The 27,194-nt window shown below is 30.0% G+C and overlaps 1 protein-coding gene across 1 annotated transcript in view; it reads left to right on the top strand.

Moving 5' to 3' along the window:
- The first annotated feature begins 7,937 nt into the window (after positions 1-7,937).
- LOC123296965 (inactive dipeptidyl peptidase 10-like) overlaps positions 7,938-27,194 on the top strand; it is a 29,802-nt gene continuing 10,545 nt past the window's right edge. Inside the window, exons 1-5 of the mRNA XM_044878739.1 lie at positions 7,938-7,953; positions 8,291-8,385; positions 10,214-10,341; positions 11,247-11,425; positions 18,622-18,854. Of these exons, the coding sequence (XP_044734674.1) occupies positions 7,938-7,953; positions 8,291-8,385; positions 10,214-10,341; positions 11,247-11,425; positions 18,622-18,854 (651 nt within the window). The remainder of the gene's footprint in view (positions 7,954-8,290; positions 8,386-10,213; positions 10,342-11,246; positions 11,426-18,621; positions 18,855-27,194) is intronic.

Here is a 27,194-nt window from a genome sequence, read left to right as displayed (position 1 = left end):
AATTCTGAATTAAACTGTTTTATGCTTGCAAATAAAATCTATTTATTTTGGTAATATTTAATAATAATTTAATTAATGCTTGAATAATTAATTTAACATTATTGAATAATTTAAATTCCGTAAATTGAATGCAAGATAGACTAAGAGCCCATAAAACTCATCCCATCGAACACCTCAAAATTATAAAGGTAATGGCTGATAAACATATAAAAAACATGTTACGCCTGACAGACTAGTAAATGTTATTTTTTATAAATTTTCGAATTTAGCTAAACAAATTGTTTTTATTCCAAAACATTTGCTTGAAATTTATACAATTTGCAGTAAATAAAAAGCCATTTTTGACACAATTTGTCTGGCTGACAATTTTTGTTAATAAACTTATTATTGTTTTGATTTATTTTGTTCTGACAAACCTTTTGTTATAATTTATTTTTTTTATGCAAATGCACTATATAACACCTCCACGATCTTTTATCTGTTACAATTTATCTGGCTGAAAAATTTTGATAATAAATTAGTCAAAATTAATTTAAATATATGCAGAAAATTAAGCTAAAAAAAATTAAGTCTGCTATGGTAAAAAAACATTTCTTTTTTTGGTGACAGGCAAATTTTTATGAATAAAATTGATATAAAATATTCTATCAAAAAAAGGCTAATGGCGAAAAATAGATTTGATGAAATTTCACAAGGGTCGACTAGTATTCTTATATTATTGCGTCTACAAAGCGATTATTAAACCTGTTTTTCATTCACATTGCAATGAATGCTTTTCAAATTTTCCTTCATGCAATGTGTTTGTTAGAAATTCATAAAATTTTTACGATAACAAATTTGTTTTTTAATCATTTGCTACACTTTGTTTAAATACATAACTTTTCCAACAAAGTTATTTTTTCTACTTCTCACAATTTTGTTACAAACCATATACACAGTATCTCTTTGAGAAAACCTACCTTCGTTAAAATATGATGTAATCGCTTTAAGGTAAAAATGTTTTACATATCATATTAAAACTAATAAAAATTTGATTGTCTGTGAGCTTTCTTCATTATAACTTTTAAAAACATTATTTTATTCAAAGATAAAAAACATTAAGTTCAAAGTTTCTATATAAAATACATAAATCAATTCTCTACACTCAATTGTAATAAAACGTAAAATACTCCCATGCAGTGTAAGACATATACAACATTGGCATAATAAAACCTGGCAGGTTTTTTTTGTGTTGGTATAGTTTTCTAAAACATTAGCTGCCTTAACGAGCGTTGCTACGGTTTAGGCAGCTAGTCCTACCCTCACTTGTCTCCCCTTTTGTTCACAATTTCATAGGTTTTAATTTTTAGGTGCCGAACTCTAATTTTTTTGAAAATAAAATATAGCCTATCTTATTTGCTGGCAATGTAGCATTCTATACGCCTAGCAATTTTTTTATTGTCGAATTTTCATACAAATTTCAAACAGTGAAGGTTTTCAGGGAAGTTATTTCATCATATAACAGGCGAACAATGGCAAAAAGCCTTAACAGGACAGTAAAGTATGAGTGCTTTGCCCGCTTTGATTAAGCTCTTAGTGAGCTAAAAATTTACAAACGCTTTACTGTTACAGTTTCTTAAGGTTTTAATGCAAAATGCTTCTCGTTTTCGTTTACGATTTGGTTTGATTAATTCTTCTTTATGAATACAAAAAGTGTTAATCAAAACTATCTAATGATTCTATTTTCGAATTCATTAAAATATTTATAACGATTAAAGTTTATTTCTTGAAAGGAATTGTTTCTTCATCTACTGTGTGATTATACCGCATATTTTGGCAACTATTGGTTACTGTTATATTATAAATTCAATCTTTAATAAAGTTCGGTATTTTTCCAAGTTGTTTGAAAACAACCAAGGTACCATTATTCAAAAAAAAAAAAAAAAGAAAAGAAAAAAAAGACAAGCATGATATTAAAAATTACAGACCAATTTCCTTGCTATCGGTATTTTCAAAAGCTCTAGAAAAAATTATACATAGCCGAAAAATGTATTTTTTTGATCAAAATCAAACCTTGTATTCTAACCAACATTTGATTTCTACGATACCTTGACGATTTTTTTGGACAATGGAGAATGTGTTTTAGAATTATTTTTTTATCTCAGTTCTGCTTTCGGCACTGATCACGAATTTTTGCTAAAAAAAACTAATGCAAATTGGCATACGAGGTACAGCAAATGATTTAATACGTTAATATTTGAAACATGTAGAAAGTTTTCCATTGGCATAGATCGCCATAAGACCTAACTTACAAATATTGGGGTACCACAAGGAAGCACGCTTGGCCCTCTTCTGTTCAACTGCTACATAAACGAATTAAAAGAACACAAATTAATTACTTGGCAAATTAATGTTGGCAGCAGAATCTGGAAAAGTCCTGTGTCATAAAGTTAAAAATAAAACCTGATCATAACTTCTCTGAATTTTACAGATCTACTAAATGTTGATCAAACAAGATTTTTATACCATGTATATATGAAATATACATAGTATATTAAGTTTAGTCCAAAGTTTGTAACGCCTAAAAATATTCATGCTACGAAAAAAATTTTGGTATAGGTGATCATAGAATCACCTAATTAGTCCATTTCCGGTTGTCCGTCCGTCCGTCCGTCCGTCTGTGGACACGATAACTCAAAAACGAAAAGAGATATCAAGATGAAATTTTTATAGCGTACTCAGGACCTAAAAACTGAGGTCAAGTTCGTAAATGAGAAATATGGGTCAATTGGGTCTTGGGTCCGTAGGACCCATCTTGTAAACCGTTAGAGATAGAACAAAAGTTTAAATGTAAAAAATGTAAAAAATGTTCTTTATAAAAAAATAAACAACTTTTGTTTGAAACATTTTTTTGTAAACATCACTGTCTACCCACGAGGGCGCTTATAAGGTGCAAATTTTCAAGTATGCATTAATATGGGAATATCAGTGTGTGTGTAGCTGTTTAAAAGTAGATATCTTTTTTTATTAGTGTGACTTCATAAAACAAACGATTGCTTCATCAACACTGTCTATACATGGTATTTCAATAATTAACTCAGTCAATTGTTTGTTTTCACTTGTTTTAGGTACAATTTAAGATGAAAATTTAAATTTGCATCCACATATAACACACTTATGCAAAAAGATAAACGGGTTTTGCTTTCAAATTTGAGTTTTAAGACAATATTGAGATCACTAACGGCTATTGTCTTTTTACTATGCAAATGTATTTTCACACATTAAATACGGTATTCTAATGTGGGGACGAAGTAATGAATCGAACAGAATTTTTATAGCACAAAAGCGGGTTACAAGGAATATTTTTCAAATAAGCAGTACAAGTACTTGTACGAAACTTTTTACACAACACAAGATCTTAACTTATTGGGGTATTTACATATATATGAATTGTTGTATATATGAAAGATAAATAAATACTTCAAAAATAATAATTAGGGTTTATGACACAAAATAAACATTCAACTATAATTTTGCTCACAAAACTAGTTTCTTTGAAAGAACTCCGGTGTATACGGGTTTCAAATTGTACTCAAAATTACCGAAAAAAATTCCATGTCAGGCTATATTAAATTAGTTTAAAATTAAATTAAAAGATTTATTAGCCTAAATTGCTCCACACCTTGTAATCGTACCCTGAGACATTTTGTATCCTTTTGTTGTCTTAGAAGTCTTTTATTAATAAAATTATTATTATAGTTGTTATTATTATTATTAATTGAATTATCATAATAATCGAGAACGGAGGGATTATTAGAACATTATAAACAATTATAATCTAATTTTTGCATTTTCCTCATTTACCAATCCCTTTGATGACTTTTAATTCGCCATTAACTGTTTTACCTCGTATATAATAAGGTTATTTCCTTCGAAACGTACGAGAATATTACAAAAGATACAATTTACTGCTTGTATGCTATTACTATTACCATACTATATAGCACAAGTAGTAACTAACTCTTGTTTGAAAACGTCAGATAGATATTACTATTACTCTTCTCTATGGGCACAAAGTAACGAGAATAATAGAGAATGGATATATATTTAGAAAATAAATGAATAATGTATCTAAATAGTAAATATATTTGTTGTTGTGTTGTGGAAATTTATTTAATATACGAGCCAGAATACCCGTTACATAATTGGGAACAAAGTTAATTTTACTAACTTAAAAAACTAGATAATTTCTTGAAAATGTCACTTGTTGATACTTAAGTTAAAATTTCATTTTAAAATTTGGGCTATAATCGCTGCGTGCAGAACTGTCTTTAGCACCGTTGGCGGAAATACTTATAAATTTTCACACAATGATTTCATCATTTATGTTATATTATTTCCCTAAGTTTATAAAGCTTATAAATATTGATGCTACAAACAAAATTTTGGTATGGGTGTTCATAAAATCACCCAGATAGTTCATTTTCATTTTTGTCCGCCCATCACCATGATAACTCAAAAAAAAAATTTGGAAAACGGTTGACACTGCAGGTCATCCCTGTAACTTCCCGCTAAGTATCGCGATAACTTTAGAATGAATAAACCGATTTTCACGCGGTTGGTGACATTCGACGCAGTTTTTGAAGCTTCATGAAGAATCTTTAAGTTTCAATTGATAGAACAAAAAATTTGAGGTTATTCCGAAAAAACGCTTTTTTGGGTTTTCTTTCGTCAACGATAACTCACGAACGAATCAACCGATTTTGACCGGACTGGTGGTGATCGACGTGGTTTTTTGATGTTGAGAGCTGATTAGTTTTTGGAATTGATCGATACAACCGTTTAAAAGTTATTCAAAAAAAACCACTTAAAAAACTTTGAGATTTCTCGAAATCTATCGGTTCGAATCGGTCCAAATGAGTAAGTTTGGTCAAGCCCTTTTGAATGGCACCAACCACGATCAAATCGGACAAGCCGTTCAAAAGTTATGAGAGGTTTACATACATCCACACACACACACACACACTCATACATACATACAGCCATACAGACACCCTCGCGGAAGTAGTCAGGGAAGCTTCCTGACACCTTAAAACGTCGAGATCTGATGAAAACTCGATTTTGGCAAAACGGGGTGAAAACAATAACTTCCCTATTTTCTTAGCGGGAAGTTAAAAAAACAACAACAACAACAACATATATCAATTATGTTTTGGATCCGTACGACCCATCTTGTAAACCATAAGAAATAGTACAAAAGTTTTAATGTTTTTCCATTTTCTCAAAAACTATAAAAGATAGAGAGTTGAAAAATTATTGCAAGCTTCAAATAGTAACCTACGCTATAATATTAAAAAGGTCAAAGGAGTCAATCATCGGAGAAAAATGTTTTTGTTTAAAAATAATTTTCAAGGTGTGTAAATTTTTATTAAATATTAGAAAATTCCTAAAAAAATTCCGAAATTTTTCCGGAGAAAATGCCATTTTTTCTTACATGAATCTTTTTGTTTTTTTAAACTTATCTTATTCATAACAAGTGAAAACAAACAGTTGACTGAGTTAATTGTTGAAATAGCCTCTCTTACATAAGTTAATAAGAGTATCTTTCTTCTCACTTTCTCAGTAAATATAGTAAGTATATACTATAACAAACAAACACATATATAATATATGTAACATATAAACTTAAAATATATACAATATCTGTATACACACTATATAATTTTTCTAACCTAATTTGTGCCCTCACGGCTAAACAGTAATATTTACGAAAAAGTGTTTGAAACAAAAGTTGTTTCTTTTTTTATAAGGAACATTTTTTATATTTAAGGTAGTACCAGCATGAAATCACTTTTCGACAGATTTGGCCGAAATTTTTTTCTCGGGTTTATAATAGCTTTATTTATGAATTCCTAAAATTTCATAATTTTTGACCGTTTAGATCGCGAGATATTTAAAGACAAAGTTCGCGATTTTGAGGGTCATGTCCCATTTAAAGCATGTAAAATGTCCGGTCTCTCCAACTATTTTTTATGATATTATTATATATTGAAGAAAAAGTAGAAAAAAATGTTTATACAATACAATTCTAAAAAAAAAATTTAGAAATTAATTTTCACTTTCGAGATATTAATTTTGACGTAAATTGATCAAAATTGGGACGTTGGCATAATTATTTCCCATTTTAAACGGTCAAAATTTCTGAAACTTTGGGAATTAATAGTAAGCATTATTAAATTCTTAAATTTAATTTTTCGTTAAATTCTGTCGAAAAAAAAATTGTACCATTGCTTTAACATAGAAACTGCAAATACCATGCTGGAACATCCTTAAACTTTTGTTCTATATATAACTCTCAAGACCCAATTGGTATATGTCCCTCATTTTGAACTTGACCTCACTTTTTACGTCCTAAGCACGTAATAAAAATTTCAGCTTGATAACTATTTTCGTTTTTAAGTTATCCTTTCGACAGACAAACAAACAGATAGCCTACCGGAAATAGATAAATTAGGTGATTTTATGATACCAAAATTTTTTTCGTAGCATTAATATTTTTAAGCGGTACAAACTTGGAATGAAACTCCTTAGCTTTACAAGTATACCTTGATATATTTCATATATTCATGGTATAAAAATGATACAAGCACTGATTCATTCCTATTTCGGCAATAGGAGTATTCAACATGACCGTAAGGCAAAGAGAAGTGATAAAAAGTTGCAGAAAAATATTTATAGCCGTATAAAACCTAGTTATTATCAATTTTCTGTCACTTTTTGTAGTATGAGATGTTGAGTATCGCACATCGAATAAACATCGAAATTATATATAACTCTGTGATGCTTGTTGTATATCATAATTTTTATTTTTATAGTTTTTGAAAAATACAATGTAGTTTTATGTTTAACATGTTTAAAGAAAAGGAATCAACCACATGAAATTGACCGCAAATCCTTTATTCATGGTTGAGTTGCGATGCTTCACATTGTACAGTTTACGACATCAAAAACATAAGTTTCTTCTAAAACAGAAATTAAGGTGTGATACAACAGATAATTCATATCTTTAATCTTACTACGAATCTATAGAAGGTTGTAGCTCGATTCTCGGTTGAAAAATGTAAACTTTACCACTACTAATGTTTCTTGTTAGTGAGTGTTTATTAAGGGAAGGTGAACAACATCAATTGATCTTTAATTTTGCCTTGATATTCAGGAACGTTTAAGAGCCATCCGTTGGCAGTGATAGAAAAAATAAATTAGGGGAGATCGGGTACAAAAGTAACGGCGGGTCGAAAGTAACGAATGCTCTGTAGGTTTATGCAATCCGTCGCCGCGTACGCCCTGCGCTGTGAGGCTTTGTGAGAAAACAATACGTGATTTTACAAATCAAAAGTAAGATTTTTGAAGTTAACTCATTCGATACTTACATCGTTATAATAGCCTGATATTAATCTGAGTGTTCAAGTATTTCTTGATTAGCTTGATTACACAGTCTTTTAATTCGTTTTTGCTTACCACCATCCGATTTAAGGTTGCCTTTATTGTTTTACCAATGTCTGGTAGGGAACAAAAATAACATAGCTCTGTGGGTACACAAGTAACATGTTATTTACTCAAATGGGTACACAAATACACAAGTAAAATGTTACTTAAGACTAATATTGAATAATCTGATTAAAATATATGATTATCTTATAATAAAAGATCTCATTACTTAAACTAAGAAAATTTCTTTCGTGAAGTTAATAATATTGATTTGTTTTCATAAAATATGTAATTTTTTAATGAAAATGTTCTTTTTTTTCTAATTCATATAAACTTTTCTGATAACTCATTTATGGATTTAATTTATCATAGCATATTTATTTCAAACCGCTTTATCCTATTACTTTCAATAACTTGAGAAATTTTTTTAAGTCTCTGTGATTCATCAAAAAAATACAATTATAAGGAAAATGAAGATGTTAAGATGTTAGTAGATAACGATCCGAATTTTTAGGATGTTATAGTTAGCAAAAAATATTATTATATCAAACAAAAAAAACATTTGGAGACCTTACCGATCAATTAATTAATAACAAAGGACTCTATTTATTAATTGATCGGTAAGGTCTCCAAATGTTTTTTTTGTTTGATATAATAATATGCTTCGTTGACTATAATATACTAAAAATTATAATTATTACTGTCAAATCGTCTTCCTTATTTTGAGAGAATCGGTTGGTGGAAAATTATTTCAAAAAAAATGTTTTTTTTAAATTTTAATGCCCAATATCCAAATTATTAATCATCTTTTATTTTGTTTCAGATACTGAAATCATTTATAGAGATATTAATGGTGGAATTTCCATATTTAATGCGGAAAATTTAACTGCCCGAGTATTAATTACTAATTCAACATTTGTAAGTATCAATCTATTTTTCAAACATTTCGTTTTAGAAATTCACTAAAAAAAGTTAAATTAAAAAAATTTTTAACAAAAATTTTAATTTGTTGAATTCTTTTAGTTTATGACCCAAACAATTTCCTATATTTGACTTAAGCAAAGTTAATGTCGTAAACTCGTTGATTGAAATTTGCTTATACCTAATCAAATTACGCCAAAATTCGTTTCTTACAATAAGCCGTTATTCTATTTATTACACTTTCTGGGTTTTGATAGAAAGTGAGATTAAAATTGGTATTATACACTTTAGTTTTAAAAGAAAGCAAAACGGTATGAGATATTAAGCAAAAATGAGCAATATTAAGCAAGTTATGAGAAAAGTTGTAAGCCAAAAAAATTTTAACTTCGGAAATTTTCGGACCCGTTCGTGTACCTTCGTTAGTTTAATAAAAGTCGTGCTCAGTAAATTTAAACAAATTCTGATAGAAATATAGTGAAATTAGTTTAATTGAATTTAATTATTAATCTGCTCTAATATTTTCACTCTCAAACATCATTAAATAATCGTGTAATCAAACTATTTTGAATAAGCTAATGCATTAAAAAATGTTTATTTTTGCTTTTGGAAAAATTTATTTAAATTTATTTCCTTAAAAATTTTCATGATAATGAATGATTATTGTCTGAACTTCGTACAGCTTGATTAACGATTTGTAATATGATTTTCTCGACAAATTAAAGTAAGAAGAGCAGTTAATACAGTATGATCGCAAACTTACGCGATAGATGAGTAAGAGTGATAGCCACGTAAGTGGAATTCGCGGGTGTCGAAATATTTGTTCTTCTACACACCGTTGTATTCAAAACAGGAAGATTTATAATTCGCGTAAATGAACGTAGCTAAGTCAAGGTATTACTCTATATACTTTACTCTATATACGACTTTATATACAATTATTTAGGGATTATGATTTACAAAGTTAAAGAATATTTGTAACGTGCGAAATACTTTACGCATGTGTAAAACGCGTGAGCAAGTTTCTTATCACGCACCTAAAGCTTACCGAACGGTTGTCACGAGTACTGATGAGTCAAAGATAACAACAATAATAGACACAACTATTTTGTTTTTTTAAGCATGACCCATTTACAAGCCTATACCACAAATTTAGTTGAATTTCTCCTTTAGTTGAATTAGGTTTGATCATTTTTTCACGCCTAAGTCTTTAATTTATAGTATTAAACGTTATGTTCCGTAATTACCTCACAAAAATCTGCGATATCCACTGCTTCTTGGTATAAAATTTTTTAATAGCCATAACACTATTTAAAATGAGAGTTAAAAATAATTACATCTTATTTTCCCTAATTACGGTAGACACCCGTAATATGGTTCACTATCACTGATTTAAAAACATAATTACGGGAATCATAATTTAAAGAAAACAATTAATTAAAACAGTTTGAAATTCCAATCAATATTTTTACATATTTAAATATGATAAACTTACCAGTAAATTAAAAAACCTTAACAATCCAACACTGTCACCTTACGTATACAAACAAGATATTTGTAATAAAACTAGATGTTAACGATCAATCACCTTTTCGATCGATACGAGTATTTAATTGTGATTAGTTTTGTTCAAAAGTCGATTTTTTTTTTCATATTTCAGTTCTAGAGGCTCTGTTACTTTTTAAAATTAAAAATTTGTTTAGTGTTTCTTATTTTTTGAATAAAATAAAAAACTACCGGAATGACGTACTACCCCGTAAAAATGTACATTTCCCTTACACTGTAAAAATTTATTTTTCAAAATTCATTCTGTATATTTTTCTTTCAGAGACAACTAAATGCAGTAGATTTTAAAGTATCCAGTGATTTAAAATATGTTTTATTAATTGCGGATATAGAGAATGTATATAGATATACAACTTTAGCTAAGTATTATGTTTATGAAGTTGCCACAAGGTAATGTACCGTTACATTCTAGGGAAACACCGTTTAAAGATGATGAGAAAGTTTAAGGATAAATTAACCAATTTCTTGGGACTTTTTTTAATTACATTACTCTCACTTTTGCTTCAAGGCTAAGGCTAAAGTGACCAAGCTACCATAAATGCTCGAGTATTCAATTTGTTCAATAATTTGAAAATGTCCAATAAGCTACACGGTAAGAAATGCATGACATTTACTGCAATGCTGGTATGGTATAGAGAGAGGTACAATAATATTTCTTTTATCATAAATAATATTACAGTACTGAATAAGGATATCCACCAGAAGTATTGTGAATATCGCTAACCAGTATGAGACTGACGCTCGTGGTGCTTTGACACGTATAACTATTGCTAATATTACTATTTCCTCAATACAGTATACAGTATGGCGTTCACGCCGACACTGACTTAGTCATATCCACAAAAAATACCTTGTTTGACATACTTTGATTAAAAAATTTCAGTATTTTAATTATTAGACATTTCTGAATTATAGACTAAAAGAAGCTATCATTTATTCCAGCATTTCTGTTCGGTCACTTGTACTTGAGACTCAACCTTTAATAGTTAAGACAAAATAGCTAGCCAAACTGATTGACCGAATCAATTATAGGATTATTGCATTTAAATTAAAATATGATCATCCGAAAATAGCCAGTATTTTCCAAGGAATCAGGTAAAAACAAAAGCATAAGCGCTGTAAACAGTTAGGTTAAAATTTTTTTTTAATTATTCTTGAATTTTCTGTTGGAATCAGAAAATAAAAGATAATGGTTACTAATAAGAATTATTCCTTAAATTTTCTTCATATCTAGCAAATACCGCCATAATCGGGGTAATGCATTAGAAATTAAATTGCAAATACTCATATTTTAGACTAAAATTTCCGTTATCACCGAGAGAAGATGACCCAACTGCTCCATTATTACAATATGCAGAGTGGAGTCCTGATGGTAAAGCTGTTGCATTTATTCATCAAAATGATGTATACTATAAACCACGTGTACGTAAAGCGTTAGTCTGTCGAATTACAAGCAGTGCTGAACAAAATGTAAGTTTCATTTTCATTATTTTTTAAAAATTCCGTAGAAGTATTAAATCAATCACGTCAAAGCAATAATTAAAAATTAAGTAACATAAAGGAACAAAAAACAAATAGGATTCAAAAGTTAGAAAGAAACATTGCCGAATGAGTTTTAGCATAAATTAAATTACAAAGGGGGTTTAAAACTTTTTAAAAATGGAAACGTTGATTTAAATTCGTTTTTATTCTATCCATATTATTATAAATTTCCATTCGTTTTAATATGGATGAGTATATAAACGGAGCAATCAGAAGAGGTTATTCAAATATATAAAGGGCATTAATCAAATTATAAATTCAATCTTTCAAGATGAATTTGATAATACCAAATAGACCAACAGTATATAATTAAATTTATAGATATAGAAACGTTTAAATTATATATAAATCCTTATCGTAGATACTTGTAAAAATTGTTAAGACATAAAACTGAGCTTAGGTGTTTCAAATGCTCAACAGTTGGGGGTCTGTGGGGATTTCTCTTACATCATGGAAAATTAAATGATCTCCCGGGGAAAATTGGATTATACATAAGGATATCTCCCATGATTTCTTTTGATAAAAAAAGTTAAAACTGAGATCATAATAGATCTAGTTATATCTTAGTTGATGTACACTTGTTCGACTGTGTAGATCTACTTACATCACAATTGATGTTTAGAAATTCATCTGTGTACATCAACGCGCATAAGATGTAGTATAGTACATATGTTGACATAAATGTAGACCAACACTGATGTACGTTGATGTACTCTGATGTGCACAAATAAACTACTGTTCATCATTTGTGATGTAAGTAGATCTACACTGATCTACATAGACAAACAAGTGTACTAAATATATTAATATAGCTAAATATATAACCAAATCTGTTATTATCTCAGTTTTGTCATGTTTTTGATCAAAAGAAATCATCGAAAATATTTTCATTTTTATTTTTCATTTTCGGTCAAATTTTTTAATTTATTCGGATGTGTAAATTAATCTCTTAGAACCACTCTAAGAGCTTAGTGAGAGCACATAGATCCAATCTAATAAAAACAAAATAATTTACTATTAAAAAGTGCCAACAACAATTTTGTAATTGAAATTTGAATTGAAGAACTTTTATTCAACTTCAAGTGCAACACTTTATAAATAGTACTCTTTGCCAATACTTTTATCATACAGTGTGTCGCATTTCAGATGAAGACACTCTCATATTTTCGTTATTTATAGGAATATAGATTTAAAATTTTGCGTAATCATATAAGGTGATGGGTCACCATTTTTAAGGTATTTCGAAATCGGAATTTTAAACTCAGCCTACTCCAAATTGACAAATAGGTTCATTTCTTAATATTTTTCCTAGCGTCATGGATGGTTAGAGATATCGGTAAAATTATTAGAAAAAGTTGCTTAGAATAATTTTATATACCTATATACCGCGATTTTCATGACAAAATTCTTTTTCTTAACTCATTATTTTGGTCTTTCTTCAATTCAAATCAATATTCCTATGAGTAATGAAAATATGAAGGTGTCTTCAGCTTAAATGCGACACAAGCCAAAAGTGATAAAAAATTGAGCGCTTCCCAGGACATTTTTTTTCGTCTATTGTTTTTGAAGGTTTGAATTATAGAAGGAAAAAAACGCATTGAATTCTGTTATCGAGCATTACAAAATAATTATTACAAAAAAATAGGTATGAGCAAGACCAAGGCCAAAACTAAAAACAAGACTGTAATTATTTTGGTCATTGGTTTTGGTCTAGCGAGTCTTGTTTGGTCTTGTATATATGAAAGAGTAAGGTCTCAGTACAACACCAAGTATGCTAGACAGAAACAATTAATTAAAAAAGGACCAAGACCAATGTGTAAGGGAAAGATCAAAGTTAAAGCCTAAGTGTGTAAGATGAAGACAGTCAAATTATTCATTTTGGCCTCGGTGCTCATCACTAAAAAAAATTAATTTGGAAAATGAAGTCTTTTTTAAATAAAAGGAACAACAGTGGCCTCAACATTAATCCCAAGGGTACTCCTGATCTGTTATCATTTCACTTACTTTTAAAGTCTTCAAAAATATTTCAGTAGGTATGGCTTTGACAAGCACACATAAATCAGACTTATATTTCAACGGAATCCTAATAACACCGAACTATTAAATAATGATTTTATATAAAAACCATTGATATTATACACCACATATAATTATTATATTAATTAATTATTCAACCCATGATTTCGTTATAAAACCATTTTAAATTAAAATACCGTAGTACTGTTTTCAATTACTACATCGTTTAATTATAATTTAACTGACTATTTTTAGTAATTACTATTTAGCAAAGCATAGGTACTAATAATTATGTTAAAGAGACTCTAAAGCTTTATAATTAAAAAATTTATAGTTTTAGTAATACAGTTTTTTTTAAATGCCAAAGCTTCTCTTTTCAACTCGTTATTATTAAATTCTTGAATTATGATAATTTTTTAGATAATTCTGAATTGAAAAATACATAATTCAATATAATTTGACTTTGTTTTGCAACTAACAAGTAGCCGTAATAATTTTAATTGTGTGAAAAACAGCAAACCGCTACCCTACGCATACCGCGGGCGGAATTGGTTACGCCTTAGCCAACTGAGCTAATAGGGCGACAAGAAGTACTTAACTAATTGAAAAAAGAAATTCTAATAAAAATAATTTTCTAGGGCAAGTTTTAACTGCACTTCAAAGAAAAAATAATTTTCTCCCTTTAAAGCTTCTACAAACATGAATGACAACGAAGGTTGTTGTCGCGATATTTGAGTAGCGTCAGAAAATTCTAAATTTTTGTGAACATAAAAAAGGCATGATTATACAATTACCCTTAAAATTTGAATCTGATTGACCGTCTAGAATCCGAGATAAATTTAATTAAAAGTTCGATATTTAACATGTATGGTACACACTCTTTATACTTTTGCGTCAGTTATTAATTTACAAAAAACAAACTAACTGGCAAATATTATCCAAAAACTAACAGTCTATTAATTGATTTGTTTCCATTCTAAAAAAAAATTTTTGACCGTCTAGTTATTTTTTTAAAATGGTTTAAAGTTCAAAAATTTATAAGCAAGTATACATAGTAGCGAGTCAGACAGAAGAGTATTATGATTGGTGTTGTATACGTACACATGAATATTGTATGTGCAACGTTTCCACGAGTACAGGCTTGCTTAAATATTATGGGTCACTTAGCTACAAGCTCGTATACTTTTACAGCGCGCATATTCCATAATATTTATATATATTGTACCACGAAAACTACCTTAAGTGGTTATCTAGGCAATACAATGAGCGTTAGTTAAAAAGTGTTTGTATATCAAATAATCATTTGATTTTCACAATGCTTTCACTATATATCTAATATTTTTTATACCATAATACTTGTCCTGTGACTTTTAACTTTCTCTCATACAGAAATCTCTTAGTTACCAAATATTCGAAGTGAAATAGAGAGACGAACAACAAAAATGAATTAATAAAAAAGTTTGTCTAAACTTTAAAGAAATATTTTCTTAACTTCAGGAAAACGTCCCGTTTTGGACGAGGTTGTCGCTTTTTTTCAAAACCAATGTTAACCATATTTTCAGCTCAAAGTTTTCTAATCTAAATTTAAAAAAATTGAAAAAAATACACACGTACCTGGAGTCGATCCCGGATCTCTTCGATTCATGCTAAGCGCCTTGGCCAATTGGGCTACCTATACTGCCGTTTAAGCACAATTTTTTCAATTCATGGAATTTTTTTTTGTTTCGTTTGTCAACATTAACTTACTTATTTATTATCTAATTTTGTTTACGAAATTTGTATACATTTAGTAAACAAAATTAAATAACAAATTTTCTAATCTCTCTAATAAATTCTTAATTATGAAAGCATTCTATATCTTGAGACGTTGATACTCTCATAATACCAGAAATAAATGAAAATATGTAATATCTGTGACCAACAATTTTTATCTTATGATAGAATAGTGAGAAAAAAGCAAAAATATATCGCCTCATCATTATAGAGCGAATTTATATTTAATAATAACATTACATACTACTTCTAACGCCATACACTTAGCTTTCGTTTTTTTTAAAATACTCCGTTTTTGTATCTGCAACGAATTCAGAATTTTTCGACGATTATGCTAATATATTTTTTATACCATATATATATATATATATATATATATATAATATATCAAGGTATACTAAGTTTAGTCCCAAGTTTTTATCGCATAAAAATATTCATTGTACGAAAAAAATTTGGTATAAGAGCTCATAGAATCACTTAAAGAGTCCATTTCCGGTTGTCCGCCTGTCTCTCTGCAAATCTGTCCATCTTTCAACACGATAACTCATAAACAAAAAGAGATATCAAGCTGAAATTTTTAAAGCGGGCTCAGGGCATAAAAAATGAGGCCGAGTTCATAAATGAGCAACATAGGCTAATTGGGTCTTGGATACGCATTTCCCACTTGAACACCGTTAGAGATAGAAGAAAAGTTTTAGCGTAAGAAAGTTTCTTATAAAAAAGGTAAATAACTTTTGTTTGAAACATTTTTTCGTAAATATCACTGTTTACCCGTGAGGAAGAAAGTTATTTTAAAAAGATTACATATGTACGCAGGTATTGTATATATATTTTAATTATATTACGTTACATATATTATGTATGCGCTTGTTTATTTATACCAAATACTATATCTACCAAGGAAGTGAGAGGAAAGATGCTCTTATTACTTTGTGTGTTAGAGTGGCTATCTATCTTTCTTTACTTATCTGAAGGAAAACACTAACGATTACGTAATCAACACAGTCCATATATGGTATATCTTTACATTTAACTCAGCCAATTGTTTGTTTTCACTTGTTTTCATATAAAAGTTGAATAAAAACTTTTTTATTGAAAAAAAAACTGTTCTTATAATGTCACATATGCGAGCTTTTTAAAATAATGAGATCTTCTTTATTCTTATGCATGATGTAACTCAAAAATTATAACAAAAATTAAAAATTTTTTTTATTTGTTTTGAATTGAAATAAACTTTCATATTAGTTAGAGCTAAAATCGAGCTAAATCATGCGTAAGATACATATAAAAAAAACATGTTGTTGATATTTTTATAATTATTACAAAATAGAATAATTAACATGCTTCTGATTCTGATGTTAAATAAATCAAAAGCTCGCTTATGTTTGACACAGAAAATATAGTTTTTATACCATGTGTATGAAATATACCAAGGTATACTAAGTCCCAAGTCTGTAACGCTTAAAAATATTGATACTATGAACAAAATTTTGGTATAGGTGTTCATAAAATCACCTAATTAGTCCATTTCCGTCTGTCTGTCTGTCTGTCGTTTGTCTGTCGTCTGTTGTCTGTCTGTCTGTCACCACGATTACTCAAAAACGAAAAGAGATATCAAGCTGAAATTTATATAGCGTGCTTAGGACGTAAAAAGTGAGGACGAGTTTGTAAAAGAACAACATAGGACAATTGAATCTTGGGTCCGTAGTACCCATCTTGTAAACCGTTAGAGATACAACAAAAGTTTAAATGTAAAAAATGTTTTTTATAAAAAAAACTTTTGTTTGAAACATTTTTTCGTAAACATCACTGTTTACCCATGAGAACGCAAATTATGCGTCAATTGTATAGTACGTATTATATGGGAATATCAGTTCGGTATATATGTGTGACACGTATGTATGTGTAATGTGACAGAGTTATCAACAAACACTGACTATAAATGGTATTTCAACAATTAACTCAGTCAATTGTTTGTTTTCTCTTGTTTTTTCGTTAAAAAAGCTTTTACTTAACTTTTGGATAGAAAAATATATGAGAATGACCACAGAAAATTTAAGCACGATATACAAAAACCGGATTATCTTCCAAAAAAAAACCTTAGTTAAATGAATGGCTTTAGACTTATTTGTGTAACGTTGCAGATTATTTATAGCAACAAAGAAGATTTATTTTTTATGATGAAAATATATTAAATTTTTATTTAAAAAATAAAAATAAACTGCATATCGTATAAAACATAATGTCACTTCATGTCAGTATTATAATACATTTTAACCATAAGTATAATGCCGAAGACGGTATCCTCTGCATTTTAGTGATGAATTGTTTTTTATTTCTCACAGCATATCCTTATTATGCATGTTTTTACGCGAATGGTTGTTTCCATCATCAGCCACTTTTTTCCAAATGAATTTTTACCAAATTTTATGCTGCGTTAAGTTTAACTATCTAAAATGTTTGCTTTCATAATAAAAATTTTGATGGTATAATTTTCAAGTAAAATTTAAAAATATTTTAATAATACGGAATTTTTTATATACCCAGATGTTTGAAAGAAAAAGTTTATTGGTCTCAATATTTTTCTAACGAAATTGAAATAATCTTATTGACACGAAGTAGTAGACGATTACTATTATTATTTTGAAATTGACAATGTAATGTCCCAACTACACATTGCGAACTGCGAACATGCATGGCGAATATTAATTGAAACAAGTGAAAACAAACAATTAACTGAGTTAATTGTTGAAATACTATGTATAGACAGTATTGATTACTCTTTCACATTACACATACATATATGTCACACATATATAACTGATATACCCATATAATACTACAATTTGCCCATAATATGCGCTATCACGTGTAAACAGTGATGTTTAATACAAATCCAGAGGCAAACTTAGGTTAGGTTAAGTTAGGTTAAAGTGGCTGTCCTAGGGTGGGGCACACTTAGACCATAAAGTCCGTTGTGATACCGTTAATGGGTTGGCCCATCCCCGGCCACTACTCCATGAATCATTTGGAGCTGTTTAAGAACAGCAGGAGGGCTTAGACGCCGACTGACTTTAGGTCGGAGAGGGAGGCAAAGTACATCTTTTTAAAAATGAGAACCTTTCTATCCGTTATGCCACGGAGAATCAATTATTTATTTGGAATTTAATTTCCATTTCATTTAAATGAAATTGAATACAAATTGAATATAGAATGATAATTTTTAAATTTATACAAAAGCACTTAAATTTAGATAACCCCAGCCCGAATATTATTTATAGAATGTTGATTTTAATAACATTATGCTATTATTATAATTATTATTTTAGAATCGACAAGGTAATGCCCCAATTATACAAAATGGTATATCAGATTGGTTATATGAACATGAAATAATGAATATGAATAAAGGTGCAGCCGTATGGTTCTCACCAGATAGTCAATATTTAGTTTATCTACAAACAAACAACAGTGAAGTTGGAACATATAAATATCCATGGTATGGTGGTTATGGAACAAATGAGTTTAATGATTTAAAATATCCAGAGATACGTGAAGTTAAATATCCAAAGGTGAGTGATAGAGTTTATGATAACATAAAATACCCATTCTTTATTATTGTTCTTTTTATTATATAGATTTTATACTCCTAGATTAATGAATATACCATACTTCCTACGCCTGAAAAAATTAGACGATGAAAAGTTATCTATGCCCTTTAAAATCATATGTTTATCACAGACGTACATATGAACTTATAATAATAACAAATGCATTCCCAAACTAGCAGAATTTTTATTTTAAGCCTCTGAAAAAATAAAAAGATATTCTAGTTTTGAAGGGCTGTATGCGTGTATTTACCTGTACGCACAAGCCATGTTAAAGTTTCTATACATTTTTTTGAACTTATTTGCAACCATTCAAAAATTCGTGGGGTTGTAATCCTTTGGAATTAAATATCGTTGAGGTAAGATTTTATTGGAAGAGCTCCAATTTTTAAGCTTTGGGTGAGGGAATTTTTAATATAATCGACCCTCTGAAATTGGTAGCGTTTTTCCGAATTGGATAACAAAGCAGCGTAACTGTATTCCGACACTTTAAAAATCTCAATTTTCAAAGTATCTAACTAGAAACTCATTAATTTGATGAGTGTCGAAAGAAAGTCAAGCGTGATGGAAAGCCGTTAATCTTCTGATTACAAGAAAGAGCATTTGCATCTCTTGGGTAGCGGCTGGGGTAGCAGCTGTCTACGTGCCATTTTTCCTAAAAAAAAGGTTAATCAGGCCCATGAGACGTGCCGCCATCAAACAATTTTGACTTCGTAATTATATTGATTAGCAATTCATTCTTCCTTAATAACGATTCCTACGCAATATCGAGCAAAAACAGTTAAGCGTGCCGATTTAACTGACGTCAGTGTTTTCGTCAAGATATAGCTATATATTAGGAGCGGATATTTTGTCAATTTTTTGTTGATCTGTTACTTTTCCGGCCAGTTTTAGATTCTTTCTTTTATTGTGGTTTCAGATATGGGAGTATATTTTATGCGCCTTATCTTAATTATCGAAATCATCAGCATGCGGATGCTAACCAAACTTCCTTCAAAAATCTTCCCTCTTGAAAAGGATTACTATGTAGAGCAACAACATTTGCAGCGAAGTAACTTGCCACGCTCGTATTACAATTTTTTTCAACATATTTAGTCAGAGACGATTGATTATTTCTGTATATCATTGCACTTGCAATTAATTACTTTTGTTCTGATTCGCTTTATTGACTATCGGATTTGTGATTTATTTCAAAATGCCAATTGTAGTCCCGAATGTAACTATAATACTTCATAGTAAGCTTTGTGATCAGTGGAGTGCCAAATATATTCTGTCGCAGTTCAGGTTACGCGCCAAGCACTTTTACTTGCCTTACTAACATTGCTCAATAAAATGTTGATTTTAAGTGGACCGATTTTCTTGAAACATAGCTAAAAACTCTCTCTATTAAATTACACTTCAAACAAACACAAAATCAAAATTGGTTTATCCGTTTAGGAGCTATGATGCCACAGAAAGTTTGACAGACACACATAGCGGTTACACTTATAACACCCCTCTTTTTTATCGGTGGTTAAAAATAAAATCTAACCCGAAGGTAGCAATGAATCCTGTGTCCACAAAATGGCAATGCGTCCACTAGAATTAACAAATCAATATTGCAGTTAAGATTGCAAATGTGATCAAAAAAAAATTGGAATAAATCATCCTCAGACTAGAAAATTATGTTTTAGATAGAATTAATTGCGTTAAACAGATAACCAAGCCTTTATCTAGGTGTATAATTTCTATAGTTATTTTTATTACCTTTATAGGTAGGTACACACTCATTACATTATTTCCTGCACGCAATCTTCATGTTCATTTGGAAAATGCACTGTCAAGGCCATTTTATAAAAAAACTAATCGAACATTTAACGAAAGTTTTAACTATTGCATTATTGTAATACCACGATAAATGAGTTAAATAGTTTTATTCGAGTACATATTTGTAATTTTATTCAATTTTATAGACTTTTGTATTACAGTGAAACTACAGATGTAATAATGCAATAAAAGCTTGAGTTCACGAAAAACATCTAAAATACGCCACTACCTTGAACGGTTATATTAATTATTAAAAAGTACAATTCTTAATTACAAAATTCAATATAAAATTAAAGTAAACAAGTGAAGATGACAACTAATACATTTACTTAATTAAAGATCTTATACAGTGGAACCATGTTAATCTGACAAATGTTTTGCAAGCCAGTGTCTTATTATCGACTGAGTCGGACTCCAGAGTACTGCCACCAACCCTCTGAGCTCTGGCACATTTTGGAAAACCGTATCTTCCCTCCTAGAAATTTAAAAGTAAGACCTATTGGGGCCTCACTAGGGCTTATGAAACAAAGGCTTATTCGATCCCGATGAGGTAATTCCAAAAAGTGTCATTAAGGTATCCCAAATCCGGCATCAATTGAGCAATCCTAGAAATTTTTATGTAAATCCTATATTGGAGCCTCATTGGGTTCCTTTTCAGAGATAGTACCTAGCAACTGTGACGGAAAAGCTTTGTTGGTTCTAATTAAGTATACCACTTGTGTCCCGATGATGAAATCCCAATAAGGTCCCAATAAATTATCCCAAATCTGGTACCAGTTGGGCAATCCTGGAAATTTTTAAGTAAGTCCTACATTGGAGCCTCATCAGGCTTCTCTTGAGAGGCAGTACCTTAGAAAGTTTGCAGTACTCTGCAAATTTTCGACTTGTTGCACCCCCAAAAATATACGACACTTATACACCTCATACATTTTCGCTTACCAAATGTATTTCTTCCCGAAACCTCCACCAAATTTACATATTATCGTTACTTATACCCGTATGGTTTCAATTATTACAATTTAATCATTTGTCATCAAAATTATACATACTCAACGCATTAAAATCGATAAATAGAAGTAGGCGAAAATTAAGTTGTTTGATTTCTTTACAATTATTAATTATGATAACATGTCCTCGTTAGATGGTCATGAGTAGGCTTGAAGCACATTCATTTAGAGAAGTTTTATTTTAAACAACATACATTTAATTCCAAGGGAAAAGTATTAGGTATTATATAGGTTAAACTGGCTATAAAAAGACTGGAATTTAATATGTTTAACCTTGCATACATAACCATAAAAGCTTAATATGTGGTGAGATAAAATGTCTCTCAAAATATGAAATGTTAAGGATGTACGAACACCAAGGCAATTTTAAATAAAAAGCTTATATGAAGTTGGACTAAGTCTAAAAATTTTTGTTTCTAAGTGGTAGACTATATCAATACCCTCTAATTAACTCTAGTACGTCTAAACGTTTCTGAGCAAGAAATTTTTTTTTTATTAAATTATTTTTAATATTTTTATAATTTATTAAAATGCAAAAAAAGTACCCTATTGAGAACCAGTAATAAATGCGAGTTACTTGTCTCTTAAATCGCAGTCTAATTTTACACATATAGGTTAGAAGCTCGAAATCAAATTTTTCGGATGAAATGACCAGGAATCATGTTGAAAAAGATGCTCTTTATGTAAAAATAAGTTTTACCACTATGGCGTCAGTGCGCGCCACAGGTGAGTACAGGTGAGAATTGAATGTCACACTCCTTTATTTCTCACTCCTGTCCCAGAAAATATGTACGGCGTTGCTGGTTACTACCTCTGCATAAGTTTTCGAAGCGAATTACATAAATTCCGTACAGAAATGAATCCGGTAACTTTGGTACCGGAAAAAAAAATTTTTTGATCTCCCATCAGTTTCCGAAACCCACGACATTTATGTAATTCGCTTCGAATACTTATGATAGTATCCAGCAACGCCCTTACATATTTGCTAATGCAGGGGTGAAACACCAAGGGGTGTGACGTTTATATTCTCGCCTGTATTCACCTGTGCCGCGCAAAACTGACGCCATGGTGCTTAAACTTACTTTTGCAACATTATTCCTGATAGGTCATTACACCCGAAAAAATTTTAGCATGAGCATGTAGTCTAATAACGGACTTATTTCTCTTTTTAAATTCAAACTTTTTCTTGTTGATCAATAAATAAAGTTAATAACACACAGATAATCATGAATAGTTTTTATGGTTTTTATTCATTTTTGATAAAATCAATAGAGATAATACCACAGAGTTGCAAAAGCGTCAACAAATGGTTGATCGCAGTAGTAAGAAAACAGATATAGTGGGCGAGTATTGTTGTAGGAAGACAGATAAAAACAGATTATTTAGGCGCATATAACTGTCTGCGTCTGTATTATACCTCTACAATTTCTGTCTCTCTACCTCTCTATCTGCGGTCAAGAACTCATTGCGTTTTCTATGTCTATAAAACTCTATGGTATTACCTAAAAACTCTATCTATGTTTAGAATTCAAATTTTAATATATATTTTTAACAACTCTGTATTGGTACCATTTAACCATGATTCAACTAAAAAAAAACAATATAACGTATATATATATAATTAAAAATATTGTATGAAATTGATATTATCAAATACTACAATGATTATAGTTTTATGAAAATGTAGAAACCCGTAGCGTAGCAATCATAGGGCAAGGTAGCACAGTTCTCCGAAGATCTGGGACCCCCATAGCTTTGAATAGAAACGAGTAGGTATATTGTTTCTAATCATACATCGATTTTATCATCATCACTACATAGTATAAAACAAAGTCGCTTTCTCTGTCCCTATGTCCCTTTGTATGCTCAAATCTTTGAAAGTACGCAACGAATTTTGATGCGGTTTTTTTTAATAGATAGAGTGATTCAAGAGGAAGGTTTATATGTATAATAACATCCATTAAATAGTGGAGAAGTACTGCTATTTTTCAGGTTTCTAATGTGATGTCGTAAATAATTAAAAATGTAAAAAGTAAATAAGTAAAAATGTAGTGTATGAATTTAGATATTCCAAAGATAGCAGGAAATCTTCATGGTATAGGGAAAGGGGGATTGTTTTACTCCAAATTTAACGCGTGCGGGCCACGGGCAGTAATGAATAAATCAAAACTACTGGATCGATTTTAATCACATAGGCTATATATTTTATACCCGTGCGAAGCCAGAGCGGGCCGCTATGTTTTTATATACAACGTTCACAGTTTTTCTGTAGTGTATTTAGTATCAGCATTGCACCCGTGCGAAGCCGGGGCGGGTCGCTAGTTTTATAATAATTAAATGCATAATAAATTAAATATGACTACATACAGAGTCTCTAAGTAGTAACAGATAATAATATACAATATGATATGAAATTGCTTCTGCTCACCGATTCTAAAACCTGGAAGAAGTCTTTATTTTTAAATTTGTTGAAAAAAAGTGAAATTCTCTCTTGCCAATGGAACAAGAATACAATTCATCAATTTTTGATCAGACTACAAATTTTATTGTAATTCACAAAAGATAAAATTATTTTTTTAAATATATCAATCTTAGAATCCCAGTTCGTTGAGCAAATAACATTACATCATTGATCAAGAAATGTATCATTATTAAAATTTAAAGAACAGTTAATTGTTGCCTCATTCAATGAAATAAGGTAGGCGGATACTTCTTCGGATAAACGGAAAAAAATGGAGAAAAATATACACAATACACTAATAATAATAATAATAATAAGAATGGGGGTTTAACCTCCGTTTTTCTGACGCATGCCTAATCACAGAGGCCACCCACATCATTATTTGTTAATCTTTATTTATTTAATTATAATCATATTTACAATTACATTTTTGATGTGGGTGGAGTCAGTTACTTCGTTCTTTTCCAAGCGACGACAATGTAATCAATTCTGCACTCCCATTAATTATAAATTGTTCACACTGCCGCTGCCTGGATTCGAACCAACGCAACCTAAGTCTAAATAGTCCAACGTTCTAAAACTAGCGCCTTAGACCGCTCGGCCATTTAGGCTCTACACAATAAACTATTTTGATATGGCACTGTGAACTTGGGTTGCTAAAACCACCATTTGCCATAAACTAAATACAAAATCTCTCAGCATTGAGTACTGTTATATAAAGTCTTTGTACTGTACTTTAATTTTCAGTAACCAATCGACTATGATAATGAGTAGAAAATAATCTAGTCTCTATTTAAATGCAAATATTTCAACTACAAATTGAATATTACAAAACTTTATCTATAAACTTTATGCGAGCTATGTATTAGTATTGGTAGTGAATCGAATCGTTTTATCACAAACGATCTAATTTACCGTTCACATTTCACAATCTCAATTATCAATGACCAATATAAAGATTTACAGGATGCTATAAAAATGAGGGACATACACGTCTATTGACTATCAACGCTAAGATAGAAGAAGGGCCTAATCGGTGGATTGATTGAGGTCGATAAGTATTACGTTCAGTTAGATTAGATTAGGTTTAAGGTTTTAATTGGATATTCACATTCTCATGTTAGAGTCAGTTTGAATATATGGGTATTGCGTTGTTTTTTCAACGATTTTCCTAGTTTTAACACACAACAAACGAGAACTTTTTTCAAAACACTGATACAAAGATGCAATTACTAAAGACAATCAAATTTAAGCACCTAAATTTTTTGATGTATAGTTTAAGGAATGATTGGTAAAACTGTAAGAAAAGAGTAAAAATGAAGAAAACGTTAATCTTACTTAAAAAGCCTGAACACAAACTAAAATAGGGTGGTAAACACAAATTTATTCATCTTGCCAATAATCGAGCAAAGCGAATGAGCTAAATAAATTTTTTATGTTTTTTATCGTTTCTCTCAACGTTTGTATTGACATATTACTCCTTATCTAATGCTTTTGTTTGCAGTTTTGTACATTATTCATTACATTTTTGGTTTCCAACTCTGATACTTTCGTTAAGTCGCCTGAAACTTGATCTGAGAATTATAATAGTTAGTTTTTCATTACTGAGCAATATCAAAAATGTTTCGATAAACCTCGTGACTCTACCACACCGCCTTTTGTTTCACAAAGATAATTTCAGTTATACCCTACTTTAAAGAATTGATTGGAGATTGAAAAAAAAACTGACATCACACTGTCTTTATTATTCATTACTAACTTCAATTTGTACATTTTGGTCCGCTCAAAATAATGTTTTTGCGTAAACTTATTCAAAGGCAAAAAAAAAACTTAAAAAAAGGAAGGTTTGGGTATCCAATTTAAGACCCTACCAACACACAGTCTCGGAAGTGCTAATTTATATAATAATAATAATGGGGTTTTACCTCCGTTCATCAGACATTTATGTCTTTAACAGAGGCCACCCACATCATTATGTTTTAATTTTATTTATTTCAAATACATTCGAATATATACAATTACATTTTCATGATGTTGATGGAGTCGGTTACTTCGTTCTTACCCAAGCGACGACAATGTGATCAATTTACCACCCCATTATTTATTTTTTTTCACACTGCCGCTGCCTAGGTTCGAACCCCCAGCCAGTGATCATAGCAAGCTAAGACGCCTTAGCGGGCTCGGCCACTGGGCCGGTTTGCTAATTTAAATGCTAATTAACAATATCTTGAAACTGATTGATTTTATAAAAATAAAAATGTAGGGTGAATATTTTTGATATCTTTAGCCGTTTTCAAAATGATCAATTATAAATATATATATTTTTTAATCTAATCATTATCCCCGCATTATGCATAAAATGTCCTGAATTAGGTTACTCGGGGGTTTTTGAGGTCCTTGATTGTGAATATGAAGAAATCTCGCTAATGTTATATTGAATTATTATTTTTATTATCTTGAAGATTCTTAAATTTGTTTATATAAGTAAATACAGTTTTTGTGATGAAAATAAAAAATTTTTTTTTATCAATTAACTTGATGACATTTAAAATTATTATCAGAACATGAGTACTAGTACTTCACGACATTTGCAGATGTAGATAACTAGATGAAGGTGCCTAAATTTTCCACCGGCCAAAGATCGAGTAGAAATTTCTATAGACGATGCGATACCAGGGCGTACCGACCACCGGGTGCGCTCTGGATCTTTTTGGATCTTCTTCTTTCTGGATCGCCATATTCGTAATCAGCGGCCTCAAAAACCCCCGAGTAACAAAATTCAGGATTTTTTACACATATAATTCGAGGATAATGATTGGAGAATTAACAAAAAATATATATAAAAATTGATCCTTTTGAAAACGGCTAAAGATATCGAAATTATCACGCTACATTTTTTAATAAAAAAAAATCCTACAACTTTTGTTTGAAAATTTTTTTTTTATAAAATCAATTAGTTCAAGATATTAGCACATATATATTTGGCCGGTTTTTCCGATTTTTGGGAAAATGGCTGAAGATATCACAATT

This window comes from Chrysoperla carnea, chromosome 1 (assembly GCF_905475395.1).
Source record: "Chrysoperla carnea chromosome 1, inChrCarn1.1, whole genome shotgun sequence".
NCBI lineage: Eukaryota > Metazoa > Arthropoda > Insecta > Neuroptera > Chrysopidae > Chrysoperla > Chrysoperla carnea.
The sequence above is the reverse complement of the archived record's forward strand: the minus strand, read 5'-3'. Positions and strand labels throughout refer to the sequence as shown.